Below are 18,569 nucleotides of genomic sequence, written 5' to 3' on the forward strand. Positions count from 1 at the left end.
CACGGCACCCGTCTGCAGCATGTCCAAACCTGTTGCCCAGAAAACAGCGCAACGAGTTCGGTGTGTAAGGTCGGACATCTGCTGACAGGTAGCCTACTTTTAGTTTTGTTGGAAGTGTGAGCCTGTCAAAAGTCAGTACTATCTTTCGTGAGGTGATGTACTCCCCATTTTTACGGATTTTGATTTTGCGTACATCAACGACGTCCTGGTCCCTGAGCTCCATTAAGATTTCTTCAGGTGGCACGTCAACCAACTCAAAAACTGAGAATACACCCCTGCAAGTGTTTAGTGTTTTATGCATCGAAGCTGCAATCTTTACTCCCATCATTTCATGAGCGTTCAATATACAGTTGCAGTCTTTCTTATTCGTGCATTTTATGAGCAAGTCCCCAGATCTGATACGTTTTATTTCCGTGATATTTTTAGACAGGGATGCCACCGCTTTTTCAGTAAAAAATTGTGACATCTTTCCCGGTGGTACATTTTTCTCTTTTCCGGAGTCTGAACTAGACAGTACTTTGTACTTGGAAATGAACTGTTTAGGTGCGCTTTGTAAAACTTCGGAAGCGACCACGATCTCAAGACAGGAAGAGAATTTACCCATAGAGGTTTGTTGAAACGAGTATTCCAAAGAGTCGCCCGTACTTCATACTCATACATACGGGAAGGTCTTCACGGGTGTATCTTCATGTGTAGGCGTGACCCATTAATGGTCGACCCCCTTTAATATATGGCTCTCCTTTATCTGAACTTTGCTAGTAAATTAAAAATATAAAGCGTTCACTGTTTTATTTGTAACTTGTGCTGGGTTTACAAGGAACAAACTGTAGAAGTACGCCGCCAACATATACTGCTTGACTGTTTTGCTTTACGGTACACCCTTGAAATAGTCATTACCTAACAGGCACAATATTACATGTGGTGCTTGCTGGAGCCATTTTCGTTCATGCCAGTAAGTAACGTCACGGACTTTCAGTTCATCATGGCTTTCAGTTCATTCCTCACGCTTGAACGTGGCTTGATTACCGATGAAATGTTTCGAAATATATGGTTCAAATGGCCCTTAAAAGTTGTGCTGAATATATTGAGCGCCAATATTCCGCTGGAATATTTATTCCGTGCGATAAATTCAAGGTAGACCGATTCACGAGCGACCGCTCTGCCCGAATAACACACAGCAGGAAAACGTGTACCTCTGACTACACATTGGATGCATGAGTGGAACACTATTGAACAACACGTTCTTTCAAAATATGATACGCTACAGTATTACGGCTACGCAGGTGGAGGTGCAAAATGGAACAATAGTGCTCTTTTTGTTATTCCTAGGCCGCGTAGCCACATGCGGCAAATGCGCGCGGTATAAGGCGTATCTGGGGCGAAAATTCTTGCCGCGCTGCGGGACAATCCCCCTGCGCGTACCTTTTTCCCTTGACCGCGCAGGGTGGACAATTTTTAACGGCATATCTGCCGCGCATCTTCGTTGAGGCAGGTGGTCAACGGTGATTGCGTCACGCACTTTTCTTCCAGCCACGCAGCCAGTCTGCAACACGTCGACAACTTCGTCGTCGTAAGATATTTTGAGAGCCGTGGAAACCACAGAGCCGTAGCGGCTGCTCGGGGAAAGCCCTCTTTCTCGCAGCCCAGCGGCACACCGCAGGCGGTTTTCGCACATGCGTTCCGCACGTGGGTACTGGACCTTAGACGTGTGTTCGAGCGCAAGTGTTCGTTGTGGTTCACCGTATTGGGGTTTTTAGCGCCTCTAACAGAATGGAATTTAGGTGCCAGGAGGCAGTTAAGTCGACAGAAAGGCTTTAGTGAATATTTTTTAAAACAGCACACATGCATTTGGGGTTAAGACCTTGTTCGCTGTTTAAAACTTGTACAGCCGGCTTCAGCTGTACTTTTGAACCGCAATAGATCCCAAACTTTCTTTTATTTGTATTCATTTTTCATAAATGCGCCAAAAAAAGGCCTGCCGTCATAAGTAACAGAAAATGCTACGAGGTCTGCAGTAGTCCAGCAGCACCGGTCATGCCGTTCATGTGTATACACAGCCTAGTTGGGTGGACCTTGTAGTTATCACTTATGGAGCTTCTTGTGCGTCTGACACGTACTGATCGATCCATCGCCTGTGTTTCCACACATTGGTATAGACACCGGGTTTGCCGCTCTTGCCACATCGTGCAGTCCCTCCCCAGCTCACAATGCCCACCTGGGTCCAGATATATTCGTCTTTGGCAACACCTTGCATCAGTGGTCCACCGCCATCGCCCCCGCAGGAGTCACCTGGAAACGTTCATCATGAGCCTAAATGCAAATATACAACCGCCAGCCATGATAACCCATGACTGTTGCGCTGCACTATCGTCATGCATTTGTATGTATCAATAGATACGAATATTTTTGTTTAAAAAAAGAACAAGAAACATGAGACCAGCATAGGTGGCGGACATTTTGTGGAAGAGCGAATGTAACTGCTAGATCAGTACTTGCATCAAATTGATTGATAAACTTTTAATTCGAGGATTTCGGGGAAATGTTAGGTAGCACGATAGACCCCTACCTGAGAAACGTCATCATGACGTTGGTAGACAGACTGCAACCGAATCAAATCGGAAGGGGAGGGTTGGGTTCCACGAATGGACACTCGTTCGCTGCCTCCTATTGATCGAGAAGTAGGACCAAAGGTCCTTTCAGGGATCATTGTAATCTCTTCAAGGCTGTGGCTTTCGGGCGCGACTTTGTCCGCCCCTAGCTTCGAGAGTAGTGCAAGTCTACCAAATTGGTGACGCCGTCGAACACTATGACGTCATTTGTTTACAAACAGAGAGAGGTCTATTAGAACCATTCATTTCTTAAAGCCATCCTATTTTTTTTTACGCCTTCAAACGAGCAAGTGCGATTCATATCTCCACCGTCCAATATTTTTCTATGCGAACGAGCGGAACCCTTATTCAAAACAAGCATGTCTTGTGCGTCGTGAGAGAAATGGACATTCTTTGCATGTGCCAGAGCCACGTCCTCTGGAGCGATGGAACTTGTTGGAGCATGTTGATCTGCAAGCCAGATAAACTTCTTTGCAATCCAGATAAGCTGCCGGAGACGATAGTCGTGTCCGCTCATTGGGCTCATTTGCATAGGAAAACTTGGTGATGGATACAGTATTGGATTTTAACCGTTTCGTGGTTTTCATCAAATAGGGTGACATTAAATAATGAGTAGCACCAATTTTGCTATAACAGATTTCCCCGAAAATCTCCCAATAACAAGTTAGTTAACGAAGTTCTTTTTAATTTTTTCGGAAGGATTCAACTAGTAGTTACAGACTACTTTTGACAGAATGTCGCCCTGGCTGTATAATCCACCCGAAAAAGCTGCATCTATGCTGCCATTGTAGCTTATTCGTAAAAAAAAAGAAAAGAAAAAAATCTGCATTGAATGAAAACAAACATCCTCTACGTTATGGTGTAGCACAATTTTATCACTATTTTGCCTATGTAACCTAGCCTAGCCTACGGATATTCAAATAATTGCTAAATAACAAACTAGCTGGTGGCTAGAATATTTCAGGTAAAAATACATGACAAAACACTATAGAACGCACTGTATAGAAGAGCACTAGAATACATGGATGTTGACCTTCGACTCATAAGCGAGTTGTTATGTGAGGTGTTTCCTCCCCGTCCCTGCTTATGCTCCTTAGACGTCTTCGGGTCTCTGTTAGACTTTTGCGTTCAGAAGGTGAGACTTCGTCTGTGTGCGTTTGCTGTCGTCGTCGTCGATAGTCTCTAGGTTTTACCGTCATTTAACCTAATAATGTCTATCCAACTCGATGTACGAATTTACGCGCAGTGTGAGATAGGCAAACAGCTAATGTATCTGCTAATCTATCTGTATCTAATCTATCTGTATGTAGTCTATGTGTATCTATAGCTAATGTAATGTATGTATTTTTTACTTTCTTTTTCTTTAATGCGAGGTAGACTGTGTTCGTTTGTTGAACACGGCAGAGGAATGCCGTTCCTGACTGTCCTGTCCGTTTAGCGTTCGTTCAGTATGCGTTTTAAAATGACGGTAAGTTCGATTCGGTTTGAACGAATGAAGAAACGTGATACGAACAATGACATAACGATTGAATTAAAAAAAAAGGATGGGAATGAAAACTGACGTGCCTTCTCCATAGCCACTGGCGCACATCATATCGTCCGCAAGTTGGTACTTGTTATATGCACGGGTACAGTTCGTCTCATCGTGGATGGTAACCTTCACCTGCTGTAGTTTTTGCATAGCGTTCCACGTCCCATTTGAGCCCCATCCAATCACAAATGCGGGCTTCTTCGCATGGTAGAAATCACTGTTGTTCCGAAGTTCTTCTGCAAAACGGAGTAATGATGATGGAAACTTTCTGCTGTGAGGATGAAACGCAGATGGACTAACCAAGACCTACTAAATAGAGAGAAGACCTAACCACTCCGCACTCCCGCCCCAAAAAACGCACTGAAACTTTTGTTCGCGATGCTCCCGCGAGGGGGCACGCAAAGCCCTCTGTTCTTTTGGGCGGTGGACTACACGATGGTCCCGAGATAACGCTGGTTTAAGACTTTTTTGCTTCAAATATTCGCATTATACTGTACGGTACGACACGGTATGTGACTCTCTTACGACTGTAAGTCGTTTTCTCTGCGGCCAGTACCATATTATGCGTTTAAGCAGTTGTTTACGGAGTGTCCATGAAATCGCGCTCAATGCCCGACACATCAGCGTAATTCAGCTCGTTAAACAAGCATTCGCAGCAACGAAATCGGATGTTTTGCCTATATCTAGACGTAAATATGCTGCGATGGTTAACCTAGTTCTTTTTGTGGTAAATAAATACGGCGGTGGATTCCGTGCGATAACTAATTAGCGGTCCGATGACACGCACGTGACTTCCCAGTTCGTACCCGTAGAGCTAGTTCCGCATAATAAAACGAAACATGGTAAATCAATAACAGACCAAACAAGCTCAGAGTATGAAAATTCTATTTACAAGAGACTACATGCTCAACAACCCACATCAATTTACAACTTCAGCACTTTTCGAGAGAGAGGTTTGTTCTGCACTTTTTTCTTTGCATTCTCTGCTGCTATATCGACTGTTATGTTAGTCAGATATGGCCTTCCGAACTTTTTTAGGACAAGGTTTGCCAACTCTGTCCTATGTGCTACACTGCTATCGCTGCTGCATGCGAACAGTGGATTTTCAATTACAACAGGAGCGAGTCTGTTAACAAACCAGTTCAGTGGTTTTTGCATTTGCAACAGTGTGCTTCTCACAGTACTTGCTGCTTCTTCAAGCTTAAGTAAGAAGCCCACAAACTCTAAACTGGGGTATGATAGTCCACCGCGATCGAGGTTGTTGATAATTGCAACGGTAGGTCCGTCGCTTGCTTCACTCTTGAGCCGAACCAAGCAACCCGCGCACTTCATTCTGTTTTCCACAGCCTTGACCAGGTAGCCGCCAATAAGCGATATTGTGGATGCTTTTAGCCCGGGTGGTGCTGGCACTGCAGAAACAACAACGTTCAGAATGCGTGCACAAAATTAGTGCATCTCTCCTCTTACCTGGCTTCTTTTGAAGATCATTGAAGTACGGCTGCAAAAGTTCTTCTGCCTTTGGTGGAGGACACTGAAGGGTGGCAGCTGAGCTACTCTTGAGAAGCCCAGTCATTTGAATGTTCTGCTGGTCCCCCAGTATTCTCTGCCCTTTGTTTTGGGGCTTTTCGTGGTTTCTTTGGGCAGGGCTGCTTGTAGCTTGGGTACTGTGGAAAAACTGAAGGCACGGCTGTTGGCTTGAGCTTTCTTATCTTCAGCCCTTCCTTGTAGTCCTCGGGCATAAAGTGCCGCGAGCACACCTGGGATCGGTCGTTTGGTCGCCACAGCTCGTTGTTGCGGCCTATGTGTAATAAGATTCCTTATCGTTAGAAAGGCGCTCGCAATCACTTGGGAGAAGGGGCTGTACTTTAGAAAAGCAGAAGCATGCTACTCACCAGACCTTGAAATAGCCTTAATCCACGCGTCACGAAGCCCTGACGACGGGAACTCGTGAAACGAAACTTTTTCATCTCGAACCTTGTTCCCGTCAGACTTGCAGATGGGCACGCAACAGTAGACCATGTGAACAGTTCACCAAATGACACGTAACAGCCTAACACACGCGAAACTAACAATTACAACTGCTTAACAAGCGCTGATAACGACAGCAGCATGCCAAAGTCGGAAGTAAACACGCCCACGGCGAGTGATGGGCAGGCTACACGCTACACGCGTGCACGGAGGACAGTGGTTTAGCAGCGCCACTCCTCGCGGCAGCGTCGGAATTACGTACTGCCAGGGCGGCCGGGGAGGAGCGCGTAGTGGTTAGGTCTTCTCTTTATTTAGTAGGTCTTGGGACTAACACAACACAAGCCACAACTGAAATATTGCAGACGACGTTTCTTCTGATATACACAACATAAGCAGAGCCGTTTATTAGGAGAGTATAGCCATTGGGAGGAGCCCGTTGTGAGGCAGGATTGAACGGCTGTAGATGACGTCAATCTGCGGTGACGGATCCCATGCCCCCTTCCTATATCTGCCTAACTCGATAGATTCAAGAGTACGACAGAACAGACATACATTGCACTGAACTCGCAGGTAGTATACATACATGAGTGGGTGGACCTCGATATTCGCGGTTGCAAAATCCCCGATCTGGAAATTCCCGTTCTGGGAACAAGGAAAATCAAGGAGAATGATCGAGTGCTTTGTAACGCGGTATAATTCGGGTTTAAAAACACGGTATCACTAGTGATACCGTGTTTTTAAACCCGAATTATTACTTAACCACCCAAAGTCACGGGCACGGTGGTCACGGGTTTTCGATATCTGTCCAAGTCGTCTTAGCGAACGAAAGCCAAAGAATTTTGGAGGGGAGGTAGTCTTGGAATCTCCGCCTTTCAGTCCTGCTGGGTAGGCGGAGCGGTAAATGGTCTGACGTCACAGCGATAATCATCACGCTTCAAAAATAAAAATAAAGGTTGCCCTCATCGATGAGGGCAAGCTTGTCCCATCCTACAGTTGCCAATACGAACTCTATTTCAAGAAAATCTATTTTCTAAAGTGTCTATTTTCAAAAAAAGATATAAAAAAGTCTTTTGTCAGAAGCCCTTTCGTGCCACAGGTGGCGCTGTATTTTCGAAGCGTGATGTGGGCAAGCTTACGCTTCTCCCATCCTACAGTTGGCAAAACCAGGACTATTGTAGTCGAGTATTGTAGGCAGTCGACGAGAAAGCCAGGCAGCGGCGGGAATTGACCCACGTATCTCTCGATTACCGGCAGACTGCGTTAACCAGTTACGCTAGGCTGCCATCTCCTTCACAACGACATACCAGAGGACCCCATTCAACTAACGGGACATGCACTCACTCTCTTCACGTTACCTCCTACATTTCTTTCGACACACACATACATACAACACGCTGATGTTCTGTGACACCTTGAGGCTTGTGTTGTGTACGTCTGTTTGTGTTTTTTGAGAATCAGAACAGCTACTTTCCATCGCGCACATCGGGGCTTGTTGGCAAAACAGTCTTCTAAGTGATGCAATCTGCAGGAAACGGTTACTCTTGGTCATTCTGCTTGACAGCGCTCCGAAGTTCGAACGTAAGAAGTCAGGAAAGACCGCTTTGTTCTTATGTCTTTTCCTACTCCAATTATGACATAAAAAGTGTCAAAACTATATGCAAAGTACGGCAATTGAGCAAGCTAAGCGTTATTTCTTGTTAGGCTTAGACGTTTGTTGACAGTTCAGAGAACCTGTATGGACCTAGAAAAAATAACGGCGCACAGCGTGCGTAGAAATGGCAACGTAGCACATACAGATGTGCACATACCTCTTCATAAAACCATAACGTCTAATACAGAGGGAAATTTTGAAGAAACAGAGACTGGAACCGGTATCGAAAATAGCAAGGAAACCGAAGCTTAATTCTGCCACAGAAACGGAAACACAAACAAGTCGACTCTTTTAATGGGTTAGCTTTAGAGTCCTAGGCAAGAATCGGGACATGTTGTGTCTGTATCCACCCAACCGGAGAGAGGCGCTATGGGGAGAGGAGGAGAGTGCACGTGGATAACCCGACGCGGCGGCGGCGTGGCGGCAGTGGCAGGTGCAGCGCGCCGTTGCAACTGTGGTGAACGACAGTTTCAGATGTGTCAGCCAGTGTCGCCAGGTATACAGAAATTTCAGTAGATCTACTGGACTTTGAGTCGCTCTACTGAAATACCAGAAACAGATCAAAACGCGCTTAAATCTACTAATCTAAATCTCTACGCATTATGTGGCGTCTGCAAGGAGTCATCTTTAAAAAGCGAGCGGCTGCCCAACTAAAACAATTTATAGCAAATGCATTGGAGGAGTATGAATATTTCACAGGACACCCTGTAACATAGCAAACACGAAGACAAGTTCCGGCGAGCTTATGTTTCCGTCGTTGGAAAATTTTGGTGTAAACCTTTTCTGCTTCAAAATTCGAGCGTGTGCGTAGAACGCATATTTTCGGAGTTGAGCCTCATGAAAACGTAACAGCTTTCGACAAACTATCACTGGACTGCTGCACACGAACCGACTGATGGAAGACAAGAACTGCTATAACCTCACTGTGACTTAATAGAAACTGAATGCATATATGTATGAGCGAGAGTACGTAATCGAATGATGGTGTGCAAGCACGTCTTTACTGTGTACACCAAATAACAAGTATATTTTACTTATTCTATCGCCTATACATTGTGATAGTTCGTGTTTATTTATCATATGGCCCACTTGTCAGGTCGACTATTTCTACTGAATTCTACTGAATTTTCTGATGCAGATCTCCTGGATTTCCGCGTAAGTGACCTGGCAACACTGGTGTCTGCGTGGGCTCGCCATGGACTATGAAAGCTGTGGGGCGGACCGGCGACGAAAGAAGGCTAAGGCTGCGAGATGGCACCGCCAAGCTGAATAGGAGCAGGCCCGAAAGGCTTGTTTCCCTGCGTATGCTATCTTGCGTGAGTGTTGTGTAGGGTCGTGTGAAGGGTTGTGTAGTGTTGTGAAGGGGAGTTGCAAAAGGGTTTTAATCCTAACGCATTTCCATCGGATCCGCCAATGGATCGACCATATTTTTTTTTACGTTTCGGGAACAGTATTACAAACGATATTATTTCGTGTAATCAATCTTGCTTCCAAGAGACAAAAAGAAAAAGAAAAAAAAAGAACACAGAGGAAGAGAGAAATACCAGAAATGCTTGCGGAAGGCGAGCTTCTGAAGAGCAACTTACCAGGAGGGAGGCAAATGGGTCGAACGTACGGATCATAAGTGATGTTGCTCTGCAGTTCAAGAAGAGCTATGTCGTTCTCGAGTGTAGTTGCGTTGTAAGCTTCGTGTCGTATTATTCTTTTTATTGCAATATCTTCTACAAACGATGTGTTTCTTCTGTCAGTCAATCCTGCAAATGAGATGAGAATATGATGTCTGCCATTCAGGTCGAAGCTATCCATAGTTAGGTCATAATTCGAAGTTCGTTAGTGAAAATTAATTAATGCAACGCTGCAGGAGGCCGTTATAGCGGGGGCCACGAGGCGACTAACAAATGTCGTACCATCGTACCACTATTGTCGTAATCGTACATTTGGAAAACGGATTTCCCTATTTTAAAGGTATTGCAAAAACAACAACTCGGTCGGGATACATTTAGAGAAATTTTCCCACCAGACGTCGCCTCGAGGAGCGGTTTTACAGCAATTTTACTAGCACGCTAAAAATATTTAGTTTAATAGTTAAAATAGGTAGCTTTAGTTGTATAATATATTCCCTGTCACATGTCTAACTTATTGTGCTGGTATACAAACAACAAGCTGTTAAACCACGCCACCAACATAACCTACCTGTCTTTACGGTACATTTAAAAAATTCTGACCGCAGGTAGCACATTCATCCGTTATATCTTTACTGCAGGGCACCCTGGGACACTAAATTAGAGGGTTAGAGGGGGGAGTATATGTATTCACACAAAGGGAGATGTCAGCCAGGAAAGTGCCGGCTTGCTACTCCTTAAAAAAAGAAAAAGAGAAAAGAGGAAAAAACAGGTGCGGGAGAAGCTGCGATGGGAACGATGTGCTGCGGGCAATTAGAGGGATTCACCGCGTGGACACTCGCTAAGAAAAACGGCGTCACCAAAGGTCACCGATCTATCCAAATCTTAAGTAGCGTGCGTACGTGAAGAAATCTGCGACGGCTGTACCGGCAACTCAAAAGCTCATATACGAGAGAATCGTACCTAGTCGTATCTTGATTTCCTCTCTTCTCACGATCTCGTTACTTATCATTTTGCAAACGCAGTGCGCAGCAGTCAGGATCCAAGTTCTCGAAATGATGGAGCCGCCGCACAGACCCTGCAGGTACAGCGTTGTAGCTGTGACTGTTTGCAATGAACTAAATACTATTCTAATTCCAGCACTGTATAGACATTACAGCGCGCTTAACCCAACTGCCGTAATATTTAATACACGCGCATTCCAGATTAGACCCCGCCACTTGATATACCCTGATGAAAAGAAGCACCGGTTGTCATAAATTTTGTCCGTTTTTGTTGCATATTCCAATTTTTGCTGTAACTCGGCACATGGTACAAGGACATGATTCGTATACAAAAAAAAAAAAAAGGAATTTACATTTGACATTCTGAGTTCCACCATCCAAGGTCGGGCCGTGTGTTGGGTATTATTAATGCTCTCGGTTCATTTCAAATCATATTGGCCCTTGGTGGATTGTTGAGTTTCCTACATACTGATTGGAAATTAACGAAATTTCCTGTCCATTGGATTTCCCTTACTCTTTTACGCTTTACTTCGCATTTTTGCATTTTAATCGAATTCGTTGGGATACGTTTGAACTTCGACTGCATATTTATGGCGTTTAGCCACATATCGCCAACTTTCGACCAGACTGTAAATGTTGGCAATAAATGGCAGCTGATGGTTTAATGTATTATGCAGTACATTTCAGTACCAGTACTGAAGTGATGAGGCAGTTCCCTGCCGTGCCAGTGTTTTGGGTTTTTGATAGATTCCGTAGGTGTAGTCTTGCAAATTAGAGAGTTAAATGTCCAAGAGCCCAGAACCTTAACGACATCAAATGGCCTGCCATCCAGCCGAGCTAAGGCCAGCAGAGCCAGTTTCACGCCATGCAAGCGTTTGTGCGATTTTGCGCAGACTCCAAGTCGGTGGACAGAGTGTTTGAGTGACTGACTGAGAGCCTTTGTCACTCATTGGTTTCATTGTAGATATAGCCATTTGTGCTTTCCCAAGTGATCTGGAGTAGCCGGCTCTCGTAATGTGTGCCTATTTCTCTATTTTGTTTCTTTTCTAATCAACTCAACTCAACTCAGAGAGTGAAATGGCCATGTTCAGGATGCACAAGCCGAGATGATAACTCGGCAATTGGTACTTGATTTATGCAGCCCATTCTGATACCCTTTTGACAGAAACGTGTTCTCGTCAACAGGTTTGCTTTTAGCCGTTTGTAGGAGCCTTCGATAGTGCTGCCAAGGGGTAGCTTGCCATGCATGTTTAGTTAACGTACAGAAAACGAACTTACGCCTGATCTCATGACCTCCACCATCCAAGGCCAGGAGTTCTCGACATCTTCACCCCCTGCGATTCTCGGCTGGGGTCCGTCTTCCTTACCGGTATCAATATTGTGTCTATGGGTACGGCCACACACGGAATAATCTGTCAGGATTCAACAGCATGAGTTGGTGACATCACAAGACGATATGAAACTATCCTGGTTGTGCAACCTTTTTCACTTTAGACATTACACAACTCAAGACCGATTTTGCGTGCGGCGACTGCCGTCTTCACGGACTGCTCAGCAGTTTTAGCATTTAATATAGACGGTGCGGTTTTATTTCGGTCATGTATAGCTTGCACGTGCTTTTAAGAATTCGATACGGCAAACTTTAGACTCTCGAGTTGCTCGGGCTTCAATATTCCCTATCTCGAAATTCACAGTCTCGAAACAAAAGAAAAATGGCTTCGATGGCTTCGTGAGGTGGTATGCGGTGTTTAGAATCCGATACCACTAATTCACCCCTCACATTTGCAGCCTACGATATCTGTCGAAGTCGTTCTAACGGATGAAAGCCACATTTTAGCGGCTGTCAGGCTTTGGACGGCAGGGCGCCGGAAGAGCATGTTGAGTAGCTTATTATGAGGTTAGACCAAGTTCGGTGTTTTCGTTATTATTATTTTTGTCCACGTTAGATCAAATTCGCTCTTGACATTTTCCCGCGCGCTACTGTGCATTTTAGACAGCTTGTTTTCGATCAGGGTACTACGAAACATTTGTTTCCAGCAGTTTATTTTGCAACGGTGATTTCGGTCACTTTATTTCGCGGTACACCCCCTCTAACTCAAAGTTACGTTGAAAGCTCGTTAAGTTAGGTTCTTGTGATGTTCCCTCGTTGAACAGTACGAGTTTACACATATCTCTGCATGTCTCGCTTTGAATGTGCGTGCGACTTTCTTCTTGAATTCAATGTCCATGTTTTGGAGGGTACCAACCGTATTACAGTAGTACAAACATAACAGTGTCAATGATGGGAACACGAATTATCTTTAGTCGGATTCCAGCACGCTGGTACAGATATGATTGCTTTGCCACTACGAAATGAAAAAAATCTCCGGTAGTATTTTCGTTGTGCTGCGCCGAATCGCGTCATACTGTGATCCCGGCAGGATGAGGAAGCGTGGCGTAGCGAATGCTGACTGTCGGCGCAGAACGCTGGCAGCGATGGGCGAAGGCTACGTTCGGACTCTAAACTAGCCTTTACGCATCAACTGGAAGCCTTGTTCAGCAGAGCGTTCAGTATATGCAAAACCATGGACATCGCTCTATCCCACACGAGAGCGTTGTGCTCTCCGACCACCTATGACTTCTCGACATCCACAGGCCTATATTGGACGAAATCTAAGCGTCTGCCCTGCTACATTTCAGTGAGTGTCTTGTATTTCAATGCGTGGACTGCATGGTCATGGAATCACGTCAACGAATATGAACTGCTGTTGGGTCCTCTGAGCAGGGAGCATCCCACCACATCATCATTAAGTCAAAAGTGCGGTGACGTGAACGAATCGGTTGTGGTCAGGAAGGCTTATGGCACGAGAAGGAACAGAGGCTACATAGTGACACAACTGCCAGTGACTTCTCCGTTCCCTCTTGCGGCGTAAGCATTGTGGATCACTTAGTTGTTGTTGTCCTTCTGTACTGCAATATTCCATCTCCTCGTTGATTAAGGCCCAATTAAATTGACGTAAAAATATACGTAAATATCATGAACAACGTTTGCAAGCAATCACACTGAATCACTCCAAGTCAAGCTGAGCGCAATGACATCTGGTCGCAATGCGCAAGTATTTCTGACTTTGGCTCCCCAACACCTCCCGGCAGTGAAGGTCTTCAGACGTCCATTTTCCTGGAGCTGTCCGAACAAACAACGCATGCGCTAATGAAGTTGAACATAGCTTTGGTCATCTTTTACGCCTTTGAAGTTTCGCTGCACAGCTGTAGCCCCAGAATACGAGGAACCGGTTGTTGCATCCTAAGCTCTCCATGGTGATTCAGCTTCTAACAGACTACTCACAACACATACCTTTTTTTTTTTTTTGGGCGAGCAAGAGTTTTTGCGATGGTGGTCCGCTAGCCACGTTGCTCAACAACGGACACACAACCGACATGTACTCCTAATGGGCCTCAGCTATACACTCTTAAAAATGAACTTCGCCACATAGCACGCTCCTAGCCAACCATCACCCCGGGTGATATCGTTCCCTTCCTTGATTTGTTGAAAACGGGAGGCGTACGCCTTTTTGTGACACTTATGCAGAAATGTTAATTGTCACAAAAAGGCGTACGCCTCCCGTTTTCCACAAATCATGTGAGAGAACGATGTCACTCGGGATGATGGTTGGCTTGGAGCGTGCTATGTGGTGAAGTTCATTTTTAAGAGTGTACCTAGTCCAAATGTCTGAATTAGATCGACAGAAGCGGTCTGTGAGTTAGGTTGCTATAAGTTAAGGCCCCCAAGTTGTCTTACGATAGGAGGTACCTTGTTCAGTCATGTTATTTGGTCAACAAGTAAAATACATATTCTATTCAAACCTGTCGGACATGCTCGTGCGCGGGTGTTAGTGCCTTTTCAAAGTGAGCTTAACGACGATCTTTCACACAAGCTATTTGAACTTACTAATGGTGCCGTTGGTGAGAATCGCTGCAAGCCACAGAATGCTGTCGAAGTCCCGGAGGATGAACAAATGGTTTTCTATGGGAGTGGACACTACATCATTCAGAGCGTCTCGGCCGGGACGACTCGATACGCTTATGCCGTAGATTTCTGCTCCGAATTTGCCTTTCTTCAGCATTGCGATAATTTGCTTGGGACGCCATCCCAAGCTGGCCTTTTCTGTAAAAGTTAAACAGAGGTTACCCAATGCTAACAATGTATTGAACAAATGAATAAACATTTTTTTTTCTTCCATTCATCACCATCTCCATCATGGGTCAAAGGAAGAAGAAGAAGAAAAAGCGAAGCAGTCGAAGCGCATAATCACAACCATCTGCAGCCTGATTATAATCGCGATATCGACTGGTATATAAGTAACATGAAGTACCATCGGTGAAACAACACTATTTTCTGAGGTGTTCGTGGTACACTCTTAAAAATGAACTTCACCGCATAGCACGCTCCTAGCCAACCATCATCTCGAATGATATCGTTAGCAGACCTGATTTGTTGAAAACGGGGGGCGTACACATTTTTTGTGACAATTATGAACAGCATAAGTGTCACAAAAAAGGCGTACGCCTCCGGTTTTCAACAAATCAGGGCTGATAACGATATCATTCGAGATGATGGTTGGCTAGGAGCGTGCTATGCGGTGAAGTTCATTTTTAAGAGTGTAGGCGACGGACGGTATAGTATCTCCTCGGAGGAGATGCAGAGCCTCATGCAGATTCCGTTGGATGCGAAAAGTGCTACCCTTGTCGCGAAAATTATGTAATAACATTTTTGTATATCCTGCTAAGCTACGGAATATACGTATGGACATGGGTAGGAGAATGTTGGAGAATGGAAGCCAGCTGGTCAAGAAGGAAAAATGGCAAACATCCCCTTGGGCTTGAGGACAGAGCGAGAAAGAAAAGAAACTGCACAAGCTGAAAACGAGCAACTGCTTTGATTGCTGTTTTTTTTTCAATCTGTGCTTTCCACTTGGTTCCGTCCCTATTTTTCTATGTCACCTCAAACTCCAGGAAATGTTAGTGCTTTCGATTAGAATCACGATGGTTGGTGGCACCACGCTTTTTTTTAATTTTTTTTTTACAGCATTAGTTGTATAGTGGATGATTTCCCTCGATTGCATCGACATGCCGACAGCCCCGATCGGCGCTGTCGGCATGTCGCATGTCCGCACAAAAACGACGACACGTGGAAGATACTATAGCAGGAGCGGCGAGAACGAAAGCGACGAAGACAGCGGGGAAAGACACGCGAATTAAGTCTGTTATTTGTACAATTTTACTGGAGTCTTTCCCGAGATCGCGTTGGCGTCGTCGGCATTCGCATGTCCGCACAAAACTCTATTCGCATGTGCGCTCAGCGCTGGGAGTAACGAAGAGAATCCCGCCACTTTACATCCGCTGTCGATAGAAAGTAAGGAGCTGGTAATGATTTCAACTTCTATCGCGGAAAGGTGAATGTCGACAGAACTTTGGCGAGCGAGTTTCATCGTCTGCAAAGGCATCGCCTACGCACCATCACTACGCAGTGCATGGAACACTCGTGGACACTCGCTGCCCCAAAATGTACGCTGCGTACAGCTCCACGCAGAAGACGTTGCACACGACTCTGTCCTCCGTCAGACATCACTTCTGTGTTCAAGAACTTCAAGAACTGCTGCGGGGCGCGTCGCAGTGGAAAAGGCAACCTCGCGGCCGGAGTTGCTGTTTAACAGCGTGCCGGAGCACTGGCTACAGCACTTGTAGTTACCCTTCCTGGAGACGACGCCGGAGAAATTTGTGCCGTGCAGCTTCCAACAGGGCTCGTGGTGGCTGTGTGCTACTTCGAGCCTCGCGCCGCGCTGGAACACATCCGCGACTTTATCGTGTATGTATTCGCGCCTTACCACATGCATAGGCTTCTCGTCGTCTCAGATTTCAACGTGGACGTTTCACTGGCCAAGAACACCGCTTTCCTAAGTGATATGTCCGGACACCTGGACCTTCCGCTGTGCACCGACATCCGTCAACGCACAACTAGACGTGGCTCATGCAAAGACTTGGTGTTCCAAAACAGCCCCCTCGTTCAGTCACCTCGTCAACCAGACGCTTTAGTTCTTTATTGTGTTTTCATCCTTTCTATATCATCTTCACATAATGTTCCCGTGCATTGGGGAGGGTACCGCACCACCGCGGTGAAACACGTCATCTCATCGTCATCATTTATTGTTGTTGTCGCCAACCATTTCAGCGACTTCAAATCAATACTCATCACGCTTAAATAAATTTGTCTCCACACTTTCATTCGGCCTTATTTCAAGACATGCACAGCTGACGCTGCATTTCGCGTTACATGAGTCGTAACCGTCTTGTATAGATATATATATAAATATATTTTTTGTTTCCGCCTAAACTTTAGCTAAAATTTTCCTTAAATACGTGAAGATATGAGGTTCTTTAGTCATTCCAGCCTTCAGATAGCTTTACATCATGCCGGGTTGACCTACTGTGGTATGAGAGGGAATAGTTCGTGGACATTAAATAGGTACTGCTACAAAGGATGAGCGTGGCACCAACATAGGATCCACAACACTGAGATAAGACATTTAGGAATAGTGTAGAGAAATTCAAGGTTGATAGGGTTTCACGTGTGAACCACCGAATTCGAGGGCGTCTTTGAATGACGAGTGCGCGGGATCATTAATGCATCCATGGTTATTTGCTTGCGTACTGACAGAGCTAGTCGGTGTCGTCATCTCATCAGCTGTAATTCCACAGAAATCTTGCTGTGTTTGGTGAGTCAGTTCCTTAGGACCTGAGACGTGGCGCCATTGACTCGTCGTCAATGACGCAGTCAGCAAAAATACAACCTAGGTGCTACAGTCGTTCAGTCACAGGGCACCTTTTTCACTGATTTCATTTTTGGTGCACATATCTCGAGCGTACTGCGTTTGTAATTCGGTTTCGAACCGAAATCCGATAAATTTCGTATTGCTGTCGCTGAAGCATCGATACATGTGTCATGTCCGGCAGTAGGGGTAGTTGGAGTATACTGACCGTCGGTTATCAGGAAGATGCTCAGTTTCAACTTCTTTCGATCCCCTACGAATCTGGCCCAGGCAGTGTGATACTCTACCATGACTTCTTCCAACGCTGACACCAAGGCTGTGCCCCCTCCTGAGAATGTATGGTTTTTGTTGTGTTTATATAGACTGATTGCTTTCTCACATTACTGGGTACCTGAAATTCTATAAGCGAGCAAATCAAAAAGGAAACTCACCCACGTAAATTACGCCACGAAGTCGTTCGAGGACGACATCCATTGAGTGGTGTCTGCTGGGCGACACAACGCGCGTGGACCTGTTGCTGAACGTTAGTACGCCAACTCGATGGCCTCGCTCTGTAACATTGATCTGAAAGCATCCAAGCAGGCATCAGATATGTTACAAGATTGCACGTTATAAGGATCATAGAGGAAAAGCGAATCGTTACAGGGGCAGTAAAATGCAAAAACAAGTTTACTTCCATATTACGTTACACGCTACGTTAATTTCGTACTTGTCATCATAATAGAAAACTTTGATTCCCTTACGAAGCTACAATCAAGATTATGCCCGACTCTTTTGTTTCTTCGGCGCTAAGCAGTGAAGGGCGCTTCAGCTCGTGCATCGGTGTTTTTAGTCCATGCTGCGCGTGCCATGCTGTGGAGCAGTCCCGGTGGAGAATATAGTGCGCGTTGCGAAGCGGATTGGCGTCGCTGCCCGAAGGGCATCGAGATAGATTTTCGCGAGAACTGTTGTGGGCTGCAATTCAGTGAATCGGTATTGAAAAATGCAGCAGTGCGCATCATGCCGGGCATATACAGAACACTACGATCGGAACCGTTCCTAATCCACAAGCCCAGGAGAGGTATCCGCGCTTCTCCTGCTGTCTCATTGGATGCCGCCAACCTTTGCCTCCTGGGGATCCCATTTGTTGCAGCCAAAGACGGCTCTGTTTCCATTGCGTTTTTCTTCCAAACGGTAGCGTTGTGTGAACTGATTTTGTTTGAATTGCACTAATTGAAACACGAACTTTCATTTGACAGCAAGTCGTTTTTGCATCTTAGTGTCCCTTTAAAGTCGTTGCATGATTGTTAAAAATAGTTGTAGTTTATTTTCATGTCAGGCGCACGTCTAATCGTCTTGTATTAAGCAGCGCAAAACAATACTGCTGTGGATCGTGGTG

General features: G+C 45.4%; 1 protein-coding gene across 2 annotated transcripts in view; it reads right to left on the reverse strand.

Annotated features, from left to right (window-relative positions):
- Positions 1–1,917: 1,917 nt before the first annotated feature.
- Positions 1,918–18,569, reverse strand: part of LOC135397052 (sushi, von Willebrand factor type A, EGF and pentraxin domain-containing protein 1-like) — a 45,966-nt gene continuing 29,314 nt past the window's right edge. For both annotated transcript variants that reach the window (XM_064628382.1, XM_064628381.1), the window contains 8 exons: positions 17,623–17,755; positions 17,400–17,519; positions 14,314–14,529; positions 11,664–11,797; positions 10,345–10,459; positions 9,346–9,513; positions 4,176–4,376; positions 1,918–2,289 (listed from right to left, as the gene is read on the reverse strand). In XM_064628382.1, coding sequence (XP_064484452.1) covers positions 2,087–2,289; positions 4,176–4,376; positions 9,346–9,513; positions 10,345–10,459; positions 11,664–11,797; positions 14,314–14,529; positions 17,400–17,519; positions 17,623–17,755 — 1,290 coding nt within the window. In that variant the 3' untranslated portion in view covers positions 1,918–2,086. The remainder of the gene's footprint in view (positions 2,290–4,175; positions 4,377–9,345; positions 9,514–10,344; positions 10,460–11,663; positions 11,798–14,313; positions 14,530–17,399; positions 17,520–17,622; positions 17,756–18,569) is intronic.

Source organism: Ornithodoros turicata, chromosome 6, assembly GCF_037126465.1.
Source record: "Ornithodoros turicata isolate Travis chromosome 6, ASM3712646v1, whole genome shotgun sequence".
Classification (NCBI taxonomy): Eukaryota; Metazoa; Arthropoda; class Arachnida; order Ixodida; family Argasidae; genus Ornithodoros; species Ornithodoros turicata.